This window comes from Diceros bicornis, chromosome 15, assembly GCF_020826845.1.
Source record: "Diceros bicornis minor isolate mBicDic1 chromosome 15, mDicBic1.mat.cur, whole genome shotgun sequence".
Taxonomy (NCBI): domain Eukaryota; kingdom Metazoa; phylum Chordata; class Mammalia; order Perissodactyla; family Rhinocerotidae; genus Diceros; species Diceros bicornis.
Genome location: NC_080754.1, coordinates 54,058,915 through 54,080,630, shown reverse-complemented (window position 1 = coordinate 54,080,630; position 21,716 = coordinate 54,058,915). Strand labels below are relative to the sequence as shown.

Sequence of the window (21,716 nt, the reverse complement as noted above, 5' to 3'; positions counted from 1 at the left end):
AGTTTTTACCTACAAATTGGGGTTTCTAAGTGTTAAAATTTCTAATTAGTATATGTGATTGAAGCTACTAAAAATTAAGAAAAATATGTCTGTGTACAAGGAAAGTAAGATGTATAAAGAAGGAATAAAGAATGGAAATATTTTGTTTGATTGATTAAGAAAGATAAATTTGTCCTGAAGTACTAGGAGGGAAAAGAAACACATGGGACAAATTCTGAATGTAAAAAGAAAGTTATAGGTTTGTGAAAGAGGAATTCTGAAAGAAGAGTTTTATGCATAGTCAAGTTGGCTAAGATTGAAATGAATTTAATTAAGTAAATGAGTTTTAATAGCAGAAGTAAGCTGGTACAAAATTATAATTTGGTCTTCTGTCTCTCAAAAGGATAATTTGCTTAAACTTGATAAAGACGTTATAAAAGATTTTCTTTACCTTTGAGTAAGTCTACCTAAAAAAAAACTGTTAAAATAATTTCCTGTGTTCAAAAGACTGAGGTCTCTCTATTAAGGCTTTTTGGACTGTTAATGCTCTGTTTGCTTTGACTTTTTATATTTTTGACAAGCTCCCCAAAACTCATATCTTAAATAAAGTCTTTTTTTTTTATTTTTTTTCTTTGAGAATTTTCAAAGGGCCCTGGAACTTCTCAAAGAAATTTGCTCTCTTCCTACAAGGGGAAAGATACTAAACTTATTAGGCTTATTCAGTATGTTAAATTACGTGAGAAGCATTGTCAGACAAGTGATGATAAGCCTGCTTAGGAGGTATTATGTGGGTAAATGTTATTGACATAGGTGTTTTAAAATTGTATAACATTACTGAAATTCTGATCTGTCCTGGTTATCGGTCATAATTCTGGTTATTATTATTTTAAAGTGTTGTATGTCACAAAATTAACCAAATTTCCTTGTCAATTGCCATTTTGAGGTCTTGTTGTTTACAGACTTATTTCTTTGCTCTAATGCTTTTGCAAAATATGTTTCATCTTCAGAGAAGTTCATGGAAAGGACTTTAACACTTACTCTAGAATACAAGTTTCTGACAAACTTTCTGATCATAAAACTGAACTTGGTAAGAAATTACAGAAATCTGATGGAGAGACTGATAACTTCATGAAGCTGCTAACAAAAAGATTGGGATCAAGAATGGATTACACAGGACTGAACCAACTGATAAGGATGATTATAATTTTTGTGATTTTTCATTTGAAGTATTGCTGAATTTTTAATGTTTTGTTTTTTTTCAGATTCAAGGAAAACTTTTTCTCTTTTCTCCTGAGCTAGCTATGACTTATAGCAATTTGGTAAATGATACTTTTGTAAGTAAAATTGAAATATTTATCTTTTTCTCTCTATCTGATCCCTCAAATTTGGAAACTCTTAGTAAGTGAGTATTGTTGTTTTCATGGCAATATAGTTATTTGCATAAGTTCAATAAGAATCTGTTCTCCTTATAACAGGACAAAATGGGAAACACTGGTTATATTACCAAGGCTGTGACTGGAACATCACATTTGCGATATAACCATACAGCTTTTGAGGAATGAAGATTGGACTTTATGGAATAAAGCCACGTGGAAATATTGGCCTGGTACCTTGTGTTCCAAGCAGCACTTACCAGGATAAGTAAAGAATGTCACTTATCTGGCAGGTACAAGGAACCTCGAAATATTTTGGGGGAACCTCGGAGGAGAGGAATTCACCCAAATCTGTAGGTATTGCAGGCAAAGTCTGATGACAAAATCCTTGGCTTGGCTTTCCTGGCCTCAAGAGGCCTTTGAAGTTCAATCTGAGATTCCTTATAAAAAGTTCCAGCAAAGCAGATTTAAAAGAGCCTATGTGATCAATTGCTATTCTTGCTGTACTTATGTAAATAATTGGGCCAACTCTATTGGAACTAGACTTATTTTGCAAACTAGTTAGTTTTAATTTGGCTATCTTAATAAAAATGAGGGTGATTTTAGAGAGAAAAATTATATTTCAGTAAAAACTCTAGTATACATTTGCGAATATTAGATCCTAGTTTTGTTGTCTTTTGAGGTTTTTGTTTTGTATCTGTTGACTAGACTGGATCCTGATTTCTTCTAGTCTCCTGAAATACCTGGCTACAGATATCCAAACTAACGTTTTTGATTTTTTCCATCATTTTCATTTGAAATCACTGAGAACTGAACCTGCCCTTTTTCCTGAAGCCTTACAAACTAAAGCTGATGGACTTGATATAAACTTGAGATGACCTGACGACACCATCCGAGACATTTTAAACTGCAAAAGATGCTTTGACGCTGACATCTAAAATTCTTCTTCACTGGCTGTCCTCTGAACTCAAAAACTACTTTACAACTTGCTCCAACCATTAACCTTGTTTTTCTTTTATAGAAATGCTTCTATTAAATACTTGATTGCTTGCTTCCACAATATAGGCGTAACCTTGAGAGCCCACCTGCATCACCACCTTCCAAAAGGAACTTAATTGAACTGATCTATTATCAGGACGAAGAAATGTGTTCAGTGAGATGAAACAATCTACCAACTCAGCATCTGGACTATGAAACTTCTTTAAGTTTCAAAAGGACTGTGAAACTTTTAGTTTCAAAGGTGGGACTGTGGGAGATCAAGATTTGGCCACCCTGAAATCTATCCCTTCACCTTGATTGTTTTCTCTGAAGGACATTTGACCTCCCCCACTAACTGCCTAAAGAATTTGACATGGTGGCTCCTTCCTGGAACAGATCTTCTATCATGATGGCTATAAAGATAATGTAAAATAGATGTTACAATGGGAGGGGCACCAAGCCCCTTTTATCAAAAACTCTGTCTCTCCCTGACCACATTATCTATAGATGACCCCGAAAAGAATTGTCCTCCTGCCCTCTGAAGTCCCAGGCCACTACTCACCCCCAACATGCTCCTCGCCTTTAGCTGCAATACTTAAGCAAGCAGCTTAGACAGAGGGATGAGTTGCTCATTTCTGAGTTTCTCCCATGTATACATGTTATTAAACTTGGTATTATTTTCTCCTGCTAACCTGTCTTGTTGATTATTTGGCCAGCCATAAGAACCTTAAGGGAAAGGGCAGAGGAAGATTCTCCCTCTTCCCCCGACAATAATGACACATATCCCTCATTATAATATCATGCAGAGTATTCTCACTTCCCCCCCAAAATCCTCTGTGTTCCTCCTATTAATCTCTTCTCCCTCTTCCCTAAATCTTTTTACTGTCTCCATAGTTTTGCCTTTTCCAGAATGTCATATAGGTGGAAGCATACAGTCTGTACCTTTTCAGATTGGCCTCCTTCACTTAGTAACATGCATTTAAGATTCCTCCATGTCTTTTCATGATTTGATAGCTCATTTATTTTTAGTGCTGGATAATATTCCATTGTCTGGATGTACCACAGTTTATTTATCCATTCACCTACTGAAAAACATCTTGGTTGCTTCCAAGTTTTGGCAAGTATGAATAAAGCTACTATAAACATCCAAGTGCAGGCTTTTGTGTGGATATAAGTTTTCAACTCCTTTGGGTAAATACCAAGGGGTGTGATTGCTGGAGTGTATGGTAAGAGTATGTTTAGTTTTGTAAAAAACCACCAAACTGTCTTCCATAGTAGCCGTGCAATTTTGCATTCCCACCAGCAAGGTATGAGAGTTCCTGTCCCTCCACATCTTCACCAGCATTTGGTGTTGTCAGTGTTCTGGATTTTGGCCATTGTAATATATGTGTAATGATATCTCATTATTGTTTTACTTTGCATTTCCTTGATGACATATGATGTGGAGCATCTGTTGAACCTTTTAAAAAATATTTTTTACACATTAATGACGTCTGTTTTGTAGAACTCAAATTTTGGTAGCTGTGCGTGTGACTTTCACTAAGACGATTTGGTGCTATCATGTAATCAAAGATATAAAATAATAGGAAGGATTTCTACTTCTAAGATGCCTCTGAGTTGTGTGCTCATTCTGGATCTTTAGTTATCTAAAATTTCCTGAAGTGAATCATGTGTAGCAATCTCTCATTTCTTACTTAAAATGAATATATTTATAAATGCTTTCTTTTTTGTGTTTTATTTAAGTAACAAGGTTTCCATAATATCAGTGATAGCTTTTTTCTACTGGTACTAGATTTAAGATTATATTCTAAAGCAAAGATATGCTAAACTAGATTTTACTAAAGCCTAGGTATATATTTTTCACCCGCAGTTTAAGAACTATAGAGAGAAATTTTGTGTTTCAATGGAAAACCATGCATGGTCTCTAGCACACCTTTCCGGGTAGTCAGATTCTGGCTGAGTTCACCATTTTCAAACTATTTTCCCCCTCTTTATAAATTGCAGGTTACCAATGATATGTAAACTCTGTCTCATCTGGCAGTTTTAGGTGACTTCTTCCCCTTCTTCAGAAACACCAGTTTTGACGCCTACCGGAAAGCTGGATTGGAGACTCGTACCTTGTACAAACTGTCAACTCTTACCAGATTTTCGATTTTTTCAGTTTCCTTCAATATCTGACTATAATCCTCCAAACTAACTTTTCACATTCTTCTCACACATAACTAAAACTGAGAATTGAAACCTGACAGCCCCATCCCTCTTCAGACTCCCTGCTGCCTGGCAGCCATCCTTTTCTCTCAGGATCTCTAGGACTCCAAAACAACCAACCTTTGCCACCAACTCGCAACATATGGTTCAACCGGTTTTGCAGGAGCAACGCCAACAAGGATCCCTGAGAGACTGCTTCTCAGACCCTGCTTTGCCCCACCTGGCGGTTTATGGTCACCTCTGGGTTGTTCAGTAATAAGCAATAGGCGTTCGTCTTGAACAAAAATGGGGAGAACAGACAATGTTGAACTTCCCCTGAGCCCTGTGCTCCTGGAAAGCAGAGACAGTTAAGAAATTCCCCCACCCTTTTGTGTTCTGGAAACAGATAACAGCAAAGGACCATTCTGCTCTCTCGCGTTCTGAGGTAAGACCTCTCTACCTTTCCTCATGAGTCTAATAAGACTAGTAAATTGATTGACCTGCCTCTGTAACAGCTTAGGCCTCCTTCCGTTTCTTTGAGATGTTCCTCTTTAATGAATATCCTCCCTATTGTAACACCCTAAATAAAATCGTCTCTTTAATTGTCCCGTGCATTTTGTCTTTGACAGAAAAACAACAATAAAACAATTCACCTGAGGTAACCCTAATGCAGCATTTTCTCTACACTGGAACTTTTAAAGATTTTACAGATGTAATGTGAATGGATTCTGGGGAATTTATTGGCAAAAACTGACCCAGAGATGCTTCTAAGTAGTTTCCAGGTTTTTGAATAAGGCATATCAAAGAGGGGTTTCAAGCTGTTTGAGAACCCGTGAGGAACAAGTTGGAAACTAAAGAAAGAATGTGAAAGATGTTTCAACTTGAAAGGGAAAGAAAGAGAATACAAAAGGACATTAAAAACCCAGTAGGTAAGACGAAAATGTCACCCGGGATTAGGAAGCATTCGAAAACTGTCCCAAGTTCCAAAGCGATAGTTTAGAACATTGAAAGTAAGTCTGGCAAAATGCCTCTCCTCATACAATTGCCAAATAACCTTCCATACGCTGTAATTATGGAGACTGCAGGGAGGTGTGTAAAATGCAGTGCAGAGACTAAAGGTAGACTCTGTAATGATAGCGTGGAGGGGGAATATATTTGTAATTGAGATTTTTTTAAGTGCTCATTTATAATAACAATTTTTAAATTCAGCAGCATCCTCCTGAAAAGGAGATGAACAATTTTAAATGAAAGTGATAAAAAAAGGTAATATAATAGTCAAATGGCTGGTTTTAGAAATCAGTAAGAATAGGCTACCTTGGGAATATGATTCGAACACTATTTGAACAAGGGAGGCTGCAGCTAGAAATATTAATAACATGGACACCTGAACAACACGGATACTTCTCATCTAGGGTCCACCTGTTACTACGTGAGACTAGATAAGTTATTTAAACTCTTTATGCCTATGCCACAGAGTCTATGCCACAGACCCTTCATATAGAAAACAGGGACAATAATTATTCCTGTGTCATAGAGCTGTTTAGTGGAATAATAATAACAAAATACGATGTGTCGGGAGAGAGGGAGAATCTCCCTCTGCCCTTTTCCTTAAGGTTCTTATGGCTGGCCAAATAATTAACAAGACAGGTTAGCAGGAGAAAATAATACCAAGTTTAATAACATGTATACATGGGAGAAAGCAGGGACACTGCGTTTCTCAACACAATAGCAGAAATTCTCGTCTTAAATATCATGTTCAGCCAATGACAAAGGAGGATGTTGGGGGTAGGGGGAGTCAGTTACAGGAGATTACCACTAAAGCACAGTAAACAAGAGTAAGGTTATTATGCAGATTTAAGGCCTCAACTTCCACATTGATAAGTCTCTAGAAATGAGGCCATCACCCCCTTCCCAAAACAGAGAGGGAGATACCTTTACAAATGGAGATTTCCCTTATAAATGTAAATGTTTGTCTGGCAACTCCTTGCAGGGCCATCCAGAGAATGTGGCCAGAGAGATATAAGATGGGCTTGTTGGTGCCTTTTCTATTGTAACATCTATTTTACATTATATTACAGCCATCAGATAGAAGATGTGTTCCAGGAAGGAGTTACTATGTCAAATTCTTTAGGCAGGTAGTGGGGGAGGTCAAATGTCCCTCAGAGAAAACAATTAAGGTAAAGAGATATATTTCAGGGTGGCCAAATCTTGATCTCCCACAGATGAGTAAAGAAAACGTATCAAACTCTGATTAGGTGGCGGGGCCTGTGCTCAGGGCCTTCCATGGTTATTTCATTCAGTGTTCACAGCAACATTATGAGGATGGCAACTAATACGAAGCCCAGTTTTAATGGATGAAACTGAGACACAGAGAGTTTAATTGACCTGCTCAAGGTCATATAGCTAGCAAGTGGTAGAGCCTTGGTTTGAAGCCAGGTTTATGCTTAAAATTTCACTTTTATATCATTATTGCTTTGAATCTTCCAAGTTTTATTCCCTCTATAAATGGCAATTCTCTTGAAAGACAACCATAACCATTAACACTTTATAACTTAGTAGGAATAATGACTGTGATTTCAAAGGTTACAAAATAATGTAAAGGACCAGGAGTGGAGAAAAAAGCATGAAGAGCCAGGCAAGACGATAATATGCCAGTTCTCAGTAATTACCCCTCAGCTCCAAACCCACTCTTCGCTCCCTGCTCTGTGATAATGGACTGGAGCCCTGTGAATGGTTCTCCTTCACCAGCTGGTGTGATGCTGAGCTCTGTCACTAGAGGGCACTAGAGGGACACTGGAGGAGGCAGGATTTCTCCTCCAAGCGGGCTGTGCTCCTCTCACTCAGCTTCTGCAGCACAGGTTCTCCAGCACCAGGCTCCTATAGCATGACCTCTCCAGTACCAAGCTCCTTCAGTGGCTTCTCCAGCTCCAGACTCCTGCAATGTAGGTGTGGCTTCTTCAGAGCCCAGAGCCAGCAGCTTCCCTTGTCACCCTTTCTGGTGGCTTTGCAGCAGAATTCCACCTGTCTGGCACCACACAGTGACTGGCTTTCCATAACACCCCGAGAGGCAAGCAGAGGACCACCAGCATGACTCATCCCTGTGAACAGCCTCCCCTGCACTCCCTTGATGGCTTTCCAGTGAGTTCTGAGACACAGCACCTCCCTGCGGATGACTTCTCTGGGCACCCCGAGGGCAGATTCCCAGCAAGTTCCACCTGCAGCAGCTGTGCCACCTTGCCATCCGGTGAGACAGGGACAAGCCCTCTCCAACACCATCTGGGTCTCAGCCCTGGCTTGGGTGGGCATCTTCCTTGGTCCCTCCATCTCAGGCCTGGGAGTAGTGGCTGCACTTTAGATCTGCTATTCCTGTATTCTTTAGAGTTCTCTTTATTTCTTACTAGCCAATTCTCTATAATTCCCATATATTACATCTACAGTCAGAAGAAAAAAAGTGAACTTAAAATTAATTCTGAAACACTCTGTCTTGACTGTAGTTGCTCTTCTTTTACTACTTCTGTCTCTCCTTCCCACCACAATCGGTTTCTTGGGAAAGTGTTCGCTTTCCTTGGTAGATGTCTCACAGGCACTTCCATCCCAGCACATCCTGAAAACTACTCTAAACCGTCTTCTCCTCCTGCATTTCCTCTCTCAATGATAGTCTCTTTCTTTGACATAGTTATCCAGGCTAGAAACCTGATAGTTACATGTCATCACCTCTTATCAGGGTACATAATCCTTTAAATTCTATCTCCTTAAGATTTCTCAAATTAGTTACTTCCTTTTTAGGGTCTCCTTATCTTCAAAATAATAATAGTTACCATTTAATGAATGCTGAGTAAGTGCTAGTTATTGTTCTAAAATTAACCCATATGACTCCAAGAAGCAGGTATTATTAGCCCCATTTTACAGGTGAGAACACTGAAATTTGTAGCTTATGTAATTTATCCAGATATAAACAACTAGTAAGAAGGCAAAGTGAGGATTCAAAAGCAGGTATCTGGCTGCAAACAAGTTCCCACTACCATAATATGCTGCCTTCAGTCCAGCCCCATTATAATGCTCTGCTACACAGTTTCCAGAAAGTTTTCTAAAAAACAAATCTGGTCATGTTACTTTCTTGTTTTACATTTCAACAGGAATTTTATGTCTGGATAGGATTGAATAGGTAGTGGCAGGTCATCCTTCTCATTGCACCAGATAGAAAAAAAACAAAAGAACAATCAGGTAAATTACAGAAATAATAAAGCCATCAGAGGGCTACGGAAGCAACAATTATCAAATTACAATTCCAGGGATAGTAGAGCCCTTCTTAGATGAACTAAGACTGATAAAGATTTTCTTCTCTCTGGGGATCTATCATGTCTGGGCATTGTTAAGGAATAGGCTTGCCATAGAAACAAAGAGATTATTCTAAGGGAAAATAACAGCAGAAGAGCTTTTTATGACCATAAGAGCTGGTAAGATGTATTGGAATTTAGAGAAATTCCATAACTACGGCCAGTGTCCCCCCAGGATGTGTTCTGAGTGCTGGGCTGGTGTGGGAGACTGTGGCTTGGACTGGAGAGTCAGAGTAACATTTCCTGCAGTCTTGCAGTACTTAGGAGACAATACCCCGCTGAAGAGAGAGGCCTAAAACAAATAGACATTTGAAATCAGAAGTGGACTAAGTCTAACTGAAGCTGTGAACCAGCACTGACCAAGCTCAATTCCTAATTGGATTAACACAATCAGCCTTCCATGCTCTCTGCCGAACCAAGGAAAGGGTGAATTACCTCCAGGAGAAAATAACATTAATTTCAGTATCTATAGATCTTTTATACATAATTTCTGTCATACAATAAAAAATTGTGCAAAAATTACAGGACTTGCAAAGAAGAAGAAAAATGTGATCAATAATCAAGAGGAAAAAAAAGACACTAGAAGCAGACCCAAGGATCATTCAGATGGTGATATTAGCAGGCCAGGACTTTAAAATTACTATTATAAATACATTAAAGAAAACAGAGAGAAAATTTAGACAAAATGGATGAAAACATGAGTAATTTCAACTGAGAATTAGAATCTATATAAAAGAGACTCAAGTGGCATTATAGAACTGAAAAATATATATATCAAATCTGAAATTGAGACCTGATTACATGGGTTTAAAAGCAGTTATATAGCCATGATGATAAAATTGCTAAATGCCAAGGATAAAGAGAAAAGTCTTTAAAGCAGCCAAAGCAACAACAATATTAAGAGCTGAATTTTAAACAGGAACTATGGAAGCAAGGAAACAATGAGATGTTATCTTTAAAGAGTGGAAAGAAAAAAACATCCCTACAATCTAGAGTTTCAAACCCAGTGAAAATATCCTTCCAACATCAAAATAAAATAAATGCATTTTTCAGACACATAAAAGCTGGAAAAATTGTTCACCAGCAGACCTACATTATAAGAAATACTGCAGGAAGTTCTTCAGACTGAAGGAAAACGATCTCAGATGGAAGCCCAGTGCCAGAAGAAGGAATAAAGAGCACGGGAAAAAGTATTGTAACCTCTAGAGTAATCACTAAAAGAATAACACAGAGATATAAGAACTGAAGGACTAATAGAGGAGATAAAGTGGGATAATTCGGGATACTTGATTAAAACATTCCAGTGGCTCCTCATTCTGGTAAAATAAATGCCAAGATCCTTTGCATAGTATACTATGTGCTCCATGATCTGGCCCCCATTTACCTACCCAGCCTTAATTCTCATCATGCCCCTTCTAGAACCTAGCCATTTGGAACCACACATAGCTCCCTTAGCAAACCATGTCACTCATACAACCTTACACTTCCATATGCTACTCCTTTGCCAGAAATACCATCCCCTTCTTTTTCTTACCTAACATCAACTTAACTTTTAATATCCAGCTCAGGCATAATCCAATTTCGCTGAAAAACCGTTTATGAATTTCCACGTGGTCACACAGTACCCGGTGCTTATCTCTATCATAGCCCTTGTTATAAAACATAATTATTTGTTTCTTTATCTGTCTCTTTCCCCAACTAGACTTCAAGGCTTGGGCCTCTACATGTTAGCTCTGTGTCTCCAGCATCCAGCACAGGGGCTAGCACAGAGCAGGCATTTAAACACACAAATGAGCAAACATTATTTCAGTGTCTGCTAGCTGAAGACTCTAGGATATTATGCAGAGGACGTTACAGTCCTCTCCCATCCTCCAGATCTTTATTTCTAAATAGCAAACTCAACACATTCCAAACTCCGCTCACTCTGGTTCACCTCTACTCACATGAATGAAGGAATCTCTTTCCATCTGAAGTCACCCATTGCGGCCAACTTGGAATCTTTTGGGCTTCCGCCCTGCCTCATCCCTGATGTGTCTTCCCTCAGGTTATTGCCTTGATCTTGACTTCCTTTTCTCCTGCCTTACCCTTTGAACTCCTACTCATCTTAAGTTCCAGCTCAGATGTGACCTCCACTCTACATGCCTTCTTGTGCCCCTGCCAGAATCAATCTGACTTCTTGGTGCCTCCACAGAACCTCTTCTGTGGTGTCATGTGTCATCCATTTCATTGTCCTCAATAGTTTGCATCTGTCTCTCTCTCAAGTTGGTGAAACTTTTATAAGAAGGAACTATTTTCATTTGCAGAGAAGGCAGGTGAGTGGAAATATTTAAAAGGGAGCAAAAGCTGAAGCAGAAAATTAAAAAGCAAAAGAGAGAAAACATCTTTTAAAAACTCTGTGGAAATTACAGGAAGATTTTATAGTAAGAAATCCAGAAGAAAAAGTTCTCTTTGAAAATGTATGAGTCTTTTAGGTATTTTAGGTTTCTCCATCCAGCGATCCACCCCCACCTCCCCACACACACATTCCCTGCCCATAAGAAGACTTCATCTGTGGATGAGGGAGAATTCTCCTGCTGTAGAATACACAAGGTTCCTCACACGAGCAGGGGCTCCCAGGGCTGAGGAGAGGTGTCTGCTGCCCTCACTGGTGAGCTCTCCCACTTCCTTGCTCTCCAGCGTCTATGCTCCCTGCCGCCTACTCCTTCTGCCTCCATTCTGACTTCTTGCTCCATCTTGGTTTCTGCCTGTGTGCATGTTCCGTGTCTGGACTGTCTTTACACTTTGTTCTGGCTCTCTGGATCTTTTCTTCCTGTCTGTCCCCCAGATTCTCTTCCGTCTGTGACTCAAGAGGACAAGATAAGTACTCCCCATGTTTATTCTTAAAGATGAATCACCCTGGGGAAGAAACAATAGGCTGATAGACCGAAAGCCCGTCTCAGATGCACTAATGGTTATTTACAGCCCTAACGTTTATGGATTTGTGTTTTTAAAAGTAATGAGCAGAAATAATACATGACCCTTATAAAAGCAAAGAGATGATTATAAATTTAGAAAAGAGAAACTCTGAGAAATGGCAAAGAAGCTGATAAGAATTAGACTGGAAACGACTGCGATGAGGAATGACAGCTGTGCCTTGCTCACAAGTAAAATTTCAAAAAATTGTTGACCAGCTGCTCTTTCATTTCGTAAGCAACCCAGCAAAGATGAAAGACTTCAACGCGCCCAAGTGTGGACATAAAGGATGCTACAAGGGTTACGATTTCTCAAGGATGATGTTGAACCCCCCGCCTCAGCGGATTTGAAAAGTTGAGAAACCACAGATCTCAGATGGTTCAAGTGCAGATCTCATCTTTTGATTGCTACAAGTTGAAAACTTGCACTTTTCATTAATTGTTCTAAATGAGTTCCCCACAGGGTCCATATGCTTTCTGAGTGCCTCACTAAGAACGGGGTTGTGCTGCCTGCGCTCCCGTAGGGCCCCTCTTTGCAGGTAGGATTTTTGTACAGAAATTATTCTTCAAATTCTTAGACATTCCGAAGCCTATAAACATCTGAAAACCAGAGCATTCTTCTGCACATCTTATTTCCAAACCTTCAGAGACCGTGCACGTGTACTCTCTAGAAGCTTTCGTGTCCTCTCATCATATTAGCCCAGCACTGCAGCTGGAAGGCTCGAAGACAATACGCTTTAAGTAGCCTCTATTTATAGCGTTTCACATGAAAAGAACAAAACCAGATTGTCAGAGACTCTGTTCTAAAGCAATCTTACGATGTCTCTTTCTCTGGCATCAGTTTTGAAAATTACGATTATTTAGGGGAAGGGGGTCTCATCCATGGCAGACTCATACTACATATTCATGGCATTCTGACTTCGGAAAAGTGACAAAATAAAAATATCCTTTTTATGTATTCCAGCCTATTGGCTGTCCTTTCTGAGAGCAGAGATCAGCAGCTGAGCTATAAATCTTAACAGTCAAAACACACTTCATTTCACTGCAACCTACAAGGCAAACATGTGTTCCTTTCATGCTTTCATACCTTATTAATTGGTTGAGTTTCACAGGAAGAGGTGATGGAAGTGTATGATGGCTGAGGACTTACTTTCAGAAAGTGACGGAGGCTCTGGAATTGGGGGACACTCCTCCTCTGGCTCTTTCCTAAAGTATTTCTCAGGGTCTAGAAGAAAAGCCGGTTTATCCACTGCAGGCAGCTCTTTCAGGGCTCCAATGCTTAATAACCGAAACATGCCTTCACAACAGCAGGTTTTAGGGGAGGAGAGAAAAAAGTACAATATCATTAATTCCTCAGAAGGAGTCAGTACATTTCCAAGTTAACTTTTTAAAATGTAACCTTCCTGTTCCTCAGCTAGGATAGCTGCAGTGATCAGCAAACCCTATAAACACAGCTGTTCAAGATAAATCCATGGTCCTTTTATTCAAAGGGACCAAAAGGAACTCAAAGCTCCCCGTTCATTTATTTTTTATTTTGCATTCTTTTGCTATTTTCCCTTGAAAATGAGTATTCTGCAGTTTTGGAAAAGCTCCAGTTTCTCTTTTATCTACAAGAAAGTTGTATCCTTTGTGAGATGGAATCTATTTTTTTTAGGATTTAACAACATCTCTAAAATTTTGAACTTGCAGGTACTTTTTCATTTTGCTAAAATGTAGAGCAGAGCTGTGTTATTGTGTTTACTATGCACACAGGAGATGATGGAGAGGAAAGCTCTTTCACTCATGCCCTTAAAAGCAAAGTCTTGGACACAGTAAAAAAGTTTTCTTTTTGCTTCATGGGATAAATGGAAAATGGAATAGAAATCTACAAAAGCTTAATTCAAGATTGATTTTATGTTTGTTTGATTGTTAGCTCTGTGAAGGTAGGAACTGCGCTTTTGTCTCCGTGATGGCTCAGTATCCAGGAAAAGTAAACAAATGTATTCAGTAGCTGCTATGGGAGAAGTCATGTGCTATGTCAGCAGTTCTCAAACTTGAGCAGGGCTCAGAATCAACTGGGGGGCTTGTAAAGCATCAACTGCTATGCACCACCCCTGTGACTGGTTTAGTAGAGTTGGGATGGGGCCCCAGAATTTACATTTCTAGTAAGTTCCAGGTGATGCTGATGCTTCTGGGCCAGGGAACACACTTTGAGAACCAATGTGCTATGTCAAATCAAAAGAGAAATCTTCATAAGTTGTAAAATATCATTATGCCCTTCCGACAGATGAGGAAACTGGGGCTCAGGATGCTTTAATAACTTGCCTGAGTTTAATGAGCTGGTAAATAGCAGCCCTTGGATTTAAGTTCAAGTGTGTATCACTCCAAAGCCCGTGCTCCAAGGTGTAATAATAATAACATTATTAATAAAATTATATTGAGTTTCTATAATATGCCAGACACTGTTCTAAGTGCTTTATATATAATATCTTATGTAATCCAGACAAAAACCCTAATGGAGTCAATTAGTTTATAAATATGCTTTGAATGTTAGCAAATAAAGATATACCCTTGACAGCAAAATTTCAACAGAAACTCTAAAATTAATATATCTGCTTTATGAAAGTGCAGCTTTCCCATGGACATAAGGTAAAAAAAGATTTGTAGTGAGTGAAATATCCTCATTATATGATGGAGCTTCGGAAATGATGCTCACTACAGTTCTAAATAATACACTTCGGTATGCTAACAAGTCTTTTGTTTCAATTACTGTTCTTTTTAGAGATTTTATAGTAGCTTTTTTTTTTTTGAGGAAGATTGGCCCTAAGCTAACATCTGTTGCCAACATTCCTCCTTTTTTACTTTTTTTTTTTTCTTCCCCAAAGCCCCAGTGCATAGTTGTATGTCCTACTTGTATGTCTTTCTAGTTCTTCTATGTGGGACACTGCCTCAGCATGGCTTGATGAGTGATGAGTAGGTCCGTGCCCAGGATCCCAATCGGTGAACGCTGGGCTGCTGAAACACAGCACGCAACTTAACTGCTACACCACTGGGCCGGCCCCTCAATTACTCTTTTAATAGTTCTTTTTCTGGTCAGTCAAAAACTAAACTAATACATTGTTCTGTGTGGCTTCAGGCTTCCTGAGAGCAGAAATAGTTTTTATTTATTTTCAGCTCTTAAACACTTATGGGAAAGAATTAACATCCTGTGCTAACTCTATTTTGGGATCTGTAGTGAGTCCCTTACACGTGTTTTCTGGCTTAGATCTTACACTTCTGCCACTTGTATGCTGTGCAGCCTTGGACAAGTCACATAAAGTCTCTGAGCCTCACTTTCCTCCTTTGTTAAATGGAGATCACAGGACCTTACCTTCATGTTTATTATGGAATACCAACATTCCTGGCACAGAGAGTAGCTATTTGTCGTATTCATAACAATCCATAAAATCATAACACTATAAAAATATATCAACAGTGATTACTTACTGGAAGATTTTTCTATAACTTCACCATTGTAAAAGTTATGGGTTTTTTTCTTGTAGATATTTCTTTCCTTATATTTCACACCTAAATTTATGACTTCTGATGGTCTGACACTAGAAGAAAATAATTCGTGATGAAATAAAATATTAACCACAAAGGATGAACAGACACTTTCTAGCTGTAAATACATATCTTACTTTGACAAAAAACATCTCTAACCTGTGGACCTAAGTAGTGACTGTTTACGTAATCAAGCCATATCTTTGAATAAAATGCCTGCTAGCTGGATGATGATAAAAAAGGATGACAGCCAGAGAGGCTGGGAGGCTAGTTAAACAAAGATCCTATCCTCATACTAATAGAAAGGTCGGAGAAAAGACAAACCAGAAGAAAATTTTACACAAACACATACTATCATTGCCCAGTGTGTAAATTATATGAGCCATTAGTGGTATGTGTCAAAAACTCTTTCATCCAATGTTAGGAATGGATCTTCACTTATGGTATCCAAAATGCAAAAAAGTTCAGTATTTCTGAGGCTTGTCACATGAATGTATAAGAAAACTTTAGATTTGCTTGAATCCATGGAAAAAGTCTTTATCAATATAACATAGGGAGTGAAATCATTATATAGCTGTATATAATTCCGGTCAGAAAACAAGAAATGGTCTCAAATATACTTAACGTTCACTGTCATAGACTTCAATTTCAATACTCACCTACAAGGTGTGTTGCCAAAAAATGTTATTATTCTCTTGGGAGCATCAGACCATTTTTCACAAAATCATTGAGAGCCATGTGGCCTGCTATCTCCCTTTTGCCTCCTTTCTTTGCCCTTTATGATTACTGCTCTCCCACCATCTAACTTTTATTCCCAATGCTGCTACATCTGATAGCTGTAGAACCTTGAGATGTTTCCTATACACTCAGCCTCAATTTCCTGCTCTCTCTATATAATGAGATTCTTACTCTGGTTTTTAAAGGAGATAAGATGGATGAACTTTCAGTGATATGTCTAATAAATAATAGCATTCAATAAATGTTAATTTCCCTCCTTCCTTTTCCTCGGCTCTATTTTGACTGTATCTCCCAAACTCAAAAGAGTTTAAAATATCAATACATGTGAAACTAAGTCTATGTATCTCAAAGTTAATATTGGATGCGATTTATATAGCTTAAAGTAGCAATTTATCGATTGCTTTTTTATACATAAATAAACTTTTCATGTTAGAGTAATTTTAGATTTACAGAAAAGTTGTGAAGCTAGTACAGAGTTCTGGTATACCCCTCACCCTATTTTCCCTATTGTTAACATCTTGTATTACCATTTGTCACAATTAAGAAATCAATATTGGTACATTACTATTAACTAAACTCAATATTTTATTAGGATTTTCCTAGTTTTTTCCTATTGTCCTTTTTCTGTCCCAGGATATTACATTTAGTTTTCTGACTCCTTAGTTTCCTCTGCTCTATGACAGTTTCTCAGACTTTCCTTGTTTTTCATGACCTTGACAGTTTTCAGGAACACTTGTCAGATTTTTTGTAGAATGTCCCTCAATGTGGGTTTGTCTGACATTTTCTTATTGTTAGACGGGGGTTATGGGTTGTTGGGAGGAAGACAACAGAAATGAAGTGCTATTCTCATTACAGCTTATCAAGGGTACATGCCATCAACCTGACTTGTCACTGTCGATGTTGACCTTATCATCCACCAAGGTTGTGCTTGCGCAGTTTCTGCACCGCAAAGCTACTTTTTCCCTCCTTTCTATACGCTACTCTCTGGAAGCAAGTTTCCACGCACAGCCCACACTTAAGGTGGATGAGGAGGGGTGTTAAGCTCTACTTCCTTGATTGGGGGGAGTATCTACATAAATTACTTGGAATTATAGATTTTTTTTTTTAGAAAATCTTTGCTATTGAAAAGACTGAGGGCAGGTGGCAATTTTTCCCCAAATCACACTGGAATGGCCTCCCTCATAATATGCCATTTCCTATGAATAAAAACATATTATTTAGCCACTATCTGGACTTTGAAGACAAGAATGATGGTATCCTTAGAGAGTCATTTTAAGATGGTAAAAGAATCTGTAACAATAAGAATTGGTGGTGGATGCAAGAAGGGTAGAGTATGGTACACTTAGGCCTTGCAATTATTAGGATACAAATACACTTTTCCCCAGAAAAGTATTATTGATATAAACTAAGGTGCAAAAGGTTGAGGGAGACCTAGAAGTAGGGAGGTCTATCTTTGGACTAGTTAACACCAGACCTTGATTTTTTCCCAAATCACCCTGAACTCTTTCTTGCTTTTAGACCATTTGCTTTCTGGCTTTCTCATCCAGTGGTATTTAAATTGAATATCTTTTGTATAAACAAAAGACTTTGCCTATCTCCACTAAAGAGTTTAATCCATGGAGAAAAAGAGGTAGACAAAGAGTAGGAGAGAATCTCCTGGTAATCCCAACAAATTGCACTTCTTGGATGACTGCCTCAGAAATAGAGCTCCATTGATAAAGCTCCAAGACAAAGGGCAGTTCTATGAACAGCTAGACTGTGGAATCAACTTCATCTTCAAAGGCCAACCTACTGCTTCCTTTCCATAGACATTTGACATTTGGGGGAGTGGTTACTATGAAAATGTACAGGGAACTGGAAAGAGGTAAATATTCCTAAGATTCCAATATTCCTAATGGATGGAGATAAAGAAGAAGAAAAATGTAATAAAGGGCTAAGATGCAGTTTAAAACTTTTTGCACAAATATCTTATACAGTGTTATAGGAAGCGGGCCTACTGTGGGCTCTGGTGGCCCTGCCGTCAATTCTATGAGAAGGAAAGGCTCTAACTAATCTCCCATCTCTCGGTTCTGGAAGTAGCAGGGAGGAACGATGTGTGACAAATCCCCAAGTGCCCTACTAGGCACTTGTAAAGGAAAGTGAAAGTGCCCAGAGTAGTGGCTTACACATAGTAGGTAGTTGACAAAATATTTCATCACTTGATTCAGAAACCAATAAATTTTCAATATTGTCACATGGTACTTGTTGGACAGACAGTATAGAGTAGTGGCAGAGTGTACTGACTCTGGGGCCAGAATGCCTGCTTTGGTATTCCTGGTTCTCTTCTTGCTGGTTGGTTGACATCAGGCAAATCACTTACCTCCTTTCTACCCTGCTTTCCTAGTCGTGAAATGGAGATCATAACTGTAGCAATCTCCAAGGATTACAGTGACAATTAAATGAGTTAAACACAAAAAGACCTTAGAATAGTGCCTGGAATATGGTAAGAGCTCAACAAGAATTGGCTATCATCACTTTAAGCAAGAATAATACAATATTTTCCTCTTAAATCAGGGAGTTCCAACACCTGCTACAGCCAGTTCTAATACTCCTGAGAACTATCAGCATGATCAGAAAAAAAGTAAGGAGATGTGCTGCTGGCCTGGTGGCGCAAGCCGTTAGGTGCGCGGCACTCCACTGCGGCAGCCTGAGGTTGGCCGGTTAGGATCCCTGGCGTGCACCGACGCACCACTTGTTAAACCACACTGTGGCAGCGTCCCATATAAAGTAGAGGAAGATGGGCACAGATGTTAGCCCAGGGCCAGTCTTCCTCAGCAAAAAAGAGGAGGATTGGCATTGGATATTAGCTCAGGGCTGGTCCTTCTCACCAAAAAAAAAATAAATAAAATAAAGTAAGATGTGGCACTTCCAAAAATAATGATTTGCTATACTAGTATTTTAAGAATTAAATTTCAAAAATTGAGTAGACTTTCATTTGGCATACATGGGCATTGGATAGATATTGCCACAGATTGTTGGCAAAAGTAGACTGTCAATCCTCCAAGCATTTTATGTCATATAAGGCCTGATTTAAAATGAGATTTTAATATTTTGTATATTTTTTCTCATAGCTGTCCATAGATTTTCTAATTTAATTTCTCACATGAGATCTACTGGCAGAATAATTAGGTAATCAACAACATATAAATAATACTAAATATCAGTTCTCTCCTAACAATAATATGGAATTTAGAACATCATAATAATTTCTCATGTCTAGAGAAAGAAACATTAATTTTAAGTGTGCTTTCTGCCTACATAAACTTACTGAGAAACTAATGGAAATTTCTGTTTCATTTCCCATCTGATTCTTTTATACTGATTTCTAATAATTAGCAATTTCCCCATAAGCAATTTTTTAATGGTAGCCAAAGGGAAATGTGTCAGATAATAGAAAGTGGAGTAGACTTGCTCTTTGTTGCCCTAGAATAAGAATGAAGATCAATGAGAGAGTTCTACAAATGGATATATTTGACTTAACATTAGAGACATTCTATAATAAAGAGTGGTAAAAATAGAGAAGGCTATCTGTAAGACAGTGAGTGCATCCCATAGGAATTATTCAAGAAGAGGCTGGGATGTGCTTCTCTTAAGGATGCAATAGGAAGTAGTCTAGTAGACTTCTAATACCCCTTTCATGTTCATTATTGATTTATTAAAGATTAATAAACATAGGGGAAAATGTTCACTCTCACAAATAATCAAAAAATTCAATTTCAAACAAGGATGAGATAACATGGCAACAGTTTTAAGACAACGACAACACCCTGTGTTGGTGCAGAGGCAGCCATTTCCATACTCTGCTGGTGGAGGAGCACACACGTTGCGATAGCAATTTAGAAAGATGACCCAACCTAAAGGCCTTTAAACTTTTTGACTTGGCAACTCTATTTCAAAGAATTTGTTCTAATGATGAATTCAGCTGGGTACTCTAACACATGTGCATGCAAGTTATTTAAAGAAATATTTTCCCAGTTAAAATTGGTAAACAGTCTAAATGCTCGAAAAGAAGAGAATGGTTAAAAAGCTACATAACAAATTCCTAGGGAGTCATTACGAATGCTGGTGTCTGTGGACACTCATATTAATTAGTACGGAAATGTACTGTGTATTTTTTGCGTGATGAAACAGGTTGTAAACTATGCATACCAAGACTTTATTTTTATAAAATGGACATTTGTTCATTTGCCTAAGTATGCCCGGAACAAACCCGGAGAGCAAAATGCCTACGTGCTAGCAATAGTTTTGCTACAGGTGATTTTTCATCTTTGTCTTCTTCCTTATTTGTACTTCCAAACTTTCCCCTAATGAACATGTATTATTTTTGTAATAAAGAAATATCCTAAGGTTATGTTGTCTAAATCATTCATTTTATCTATAGTTTTTTTAGATTAGAATATTTGTCTGAGCCCAGAAACCAAATATTGTTATAAATTGAGAAAAATGAAAGTCCATTGTGGTTTTTGTTCCCTATTTTATCTTTTAATTTATTTCTTCCTTGTTTTTTTTTTTTTTTTCCCATTTTCTAATAGTAATTTGATTTTTGCAGAACCTGAGAAAGGGAAAAATCTATTCTCTGTATCAATTGTTAACTTAGCATTAGGACTTCCTATTACTCTCTTAAATTCTATATTTATCATCATCTCCCCAGGACTTAAATTGAAGATGACATATTACCATCTACCTACTTCTCACAGATAATACTATAAAATACCTTAAGTATTATGGAAACCTGGTATTTATGTATAAGCCAGAAGATAATATATGCCAAGATTTTTATCCTGGAAAGAGAAACTGAGGAGTTGAGATGGAAACATAGCTTTAAATCATTTAAGTTTTCCCCTCATTTTTCCTGCTTCTTCCATCTTTCACTGATTTTCTTTTTGCTTCTCTATCTTTCTTACTGTTTTTTCCCCTCCATCTAAACATATCCCCACCTGCATACACACTCACCAAGTGTGCTTCTCCTCCGTAGTCTCTCTAAAGTCTTTCATATATTTATTATTTCTGTCATATTTTTGCCTAGGGACAAGAACTGGCATGATTCTCTCCTTGGATTTACTAATCTGACTAGGAGTAGGGCGCCTTCTTCAGAGTAATATTCTCTTAGGGAGAAAATGATCTGTAATCTCTTCACTGTTGGATGGAGGCCACGAAGGACATTTTACAACTGACAATGATACTGCACTTGGATGTTTTCCACATAGGATTCCTGGTCATGTTCCTGGGAAAAGTGAGGGATGTACCTGCCCACTCAATTCTGAGGATACATTTTTAACCTTTTTCTTTCAATTAGTTCAATAATTCCAAAATGACATTATTCTGTACTATCTCATTACTACAAGGTCTTAAAATTATTTCATTCCAGTCATCTGAACTAGATGAAGACAAAAATTTTACAGATCACAGGTACTTTTGATGTATTGTCATGTGAAAAGATACAGTACAATAGAGATAACTTTGCTTCTTACCACTGGAAATTTCCCCCAAGCCCTACAGAAACTTATAGCCAAGATGAGAGGATCACTCCACTGTACTATTATTTAATCTGGCAGAATACAAAGCTCTAGCTTTAAGAGATATCTGTGAATTTAAGAACATACACATCAGCA

At 38.1% G+C, this 21,716-nt stretch overlaps 1 protein-coding gene across 1 annotated transcript in view; it reads right to left on the bottom strand.

Moving 5' to 3' along the window:
* The window catches only part of WDR49 (WD repeat domain 49), a 142,887-nt gene that overhangs the window by 10,311 nt on the left and 110,860 nt on the right, over positions 1-21,716 (bottom strand). Inside the window, 2 exon segments of the mRNA XM_058556411.1 lie at positions 12,956-13,102; positions 15,271-15,380. Of these exon segments, the coding sequence (XP_058412394.1) occupies positions 12,956-13,102; positions 15,271-15,380 (257 nt within the window).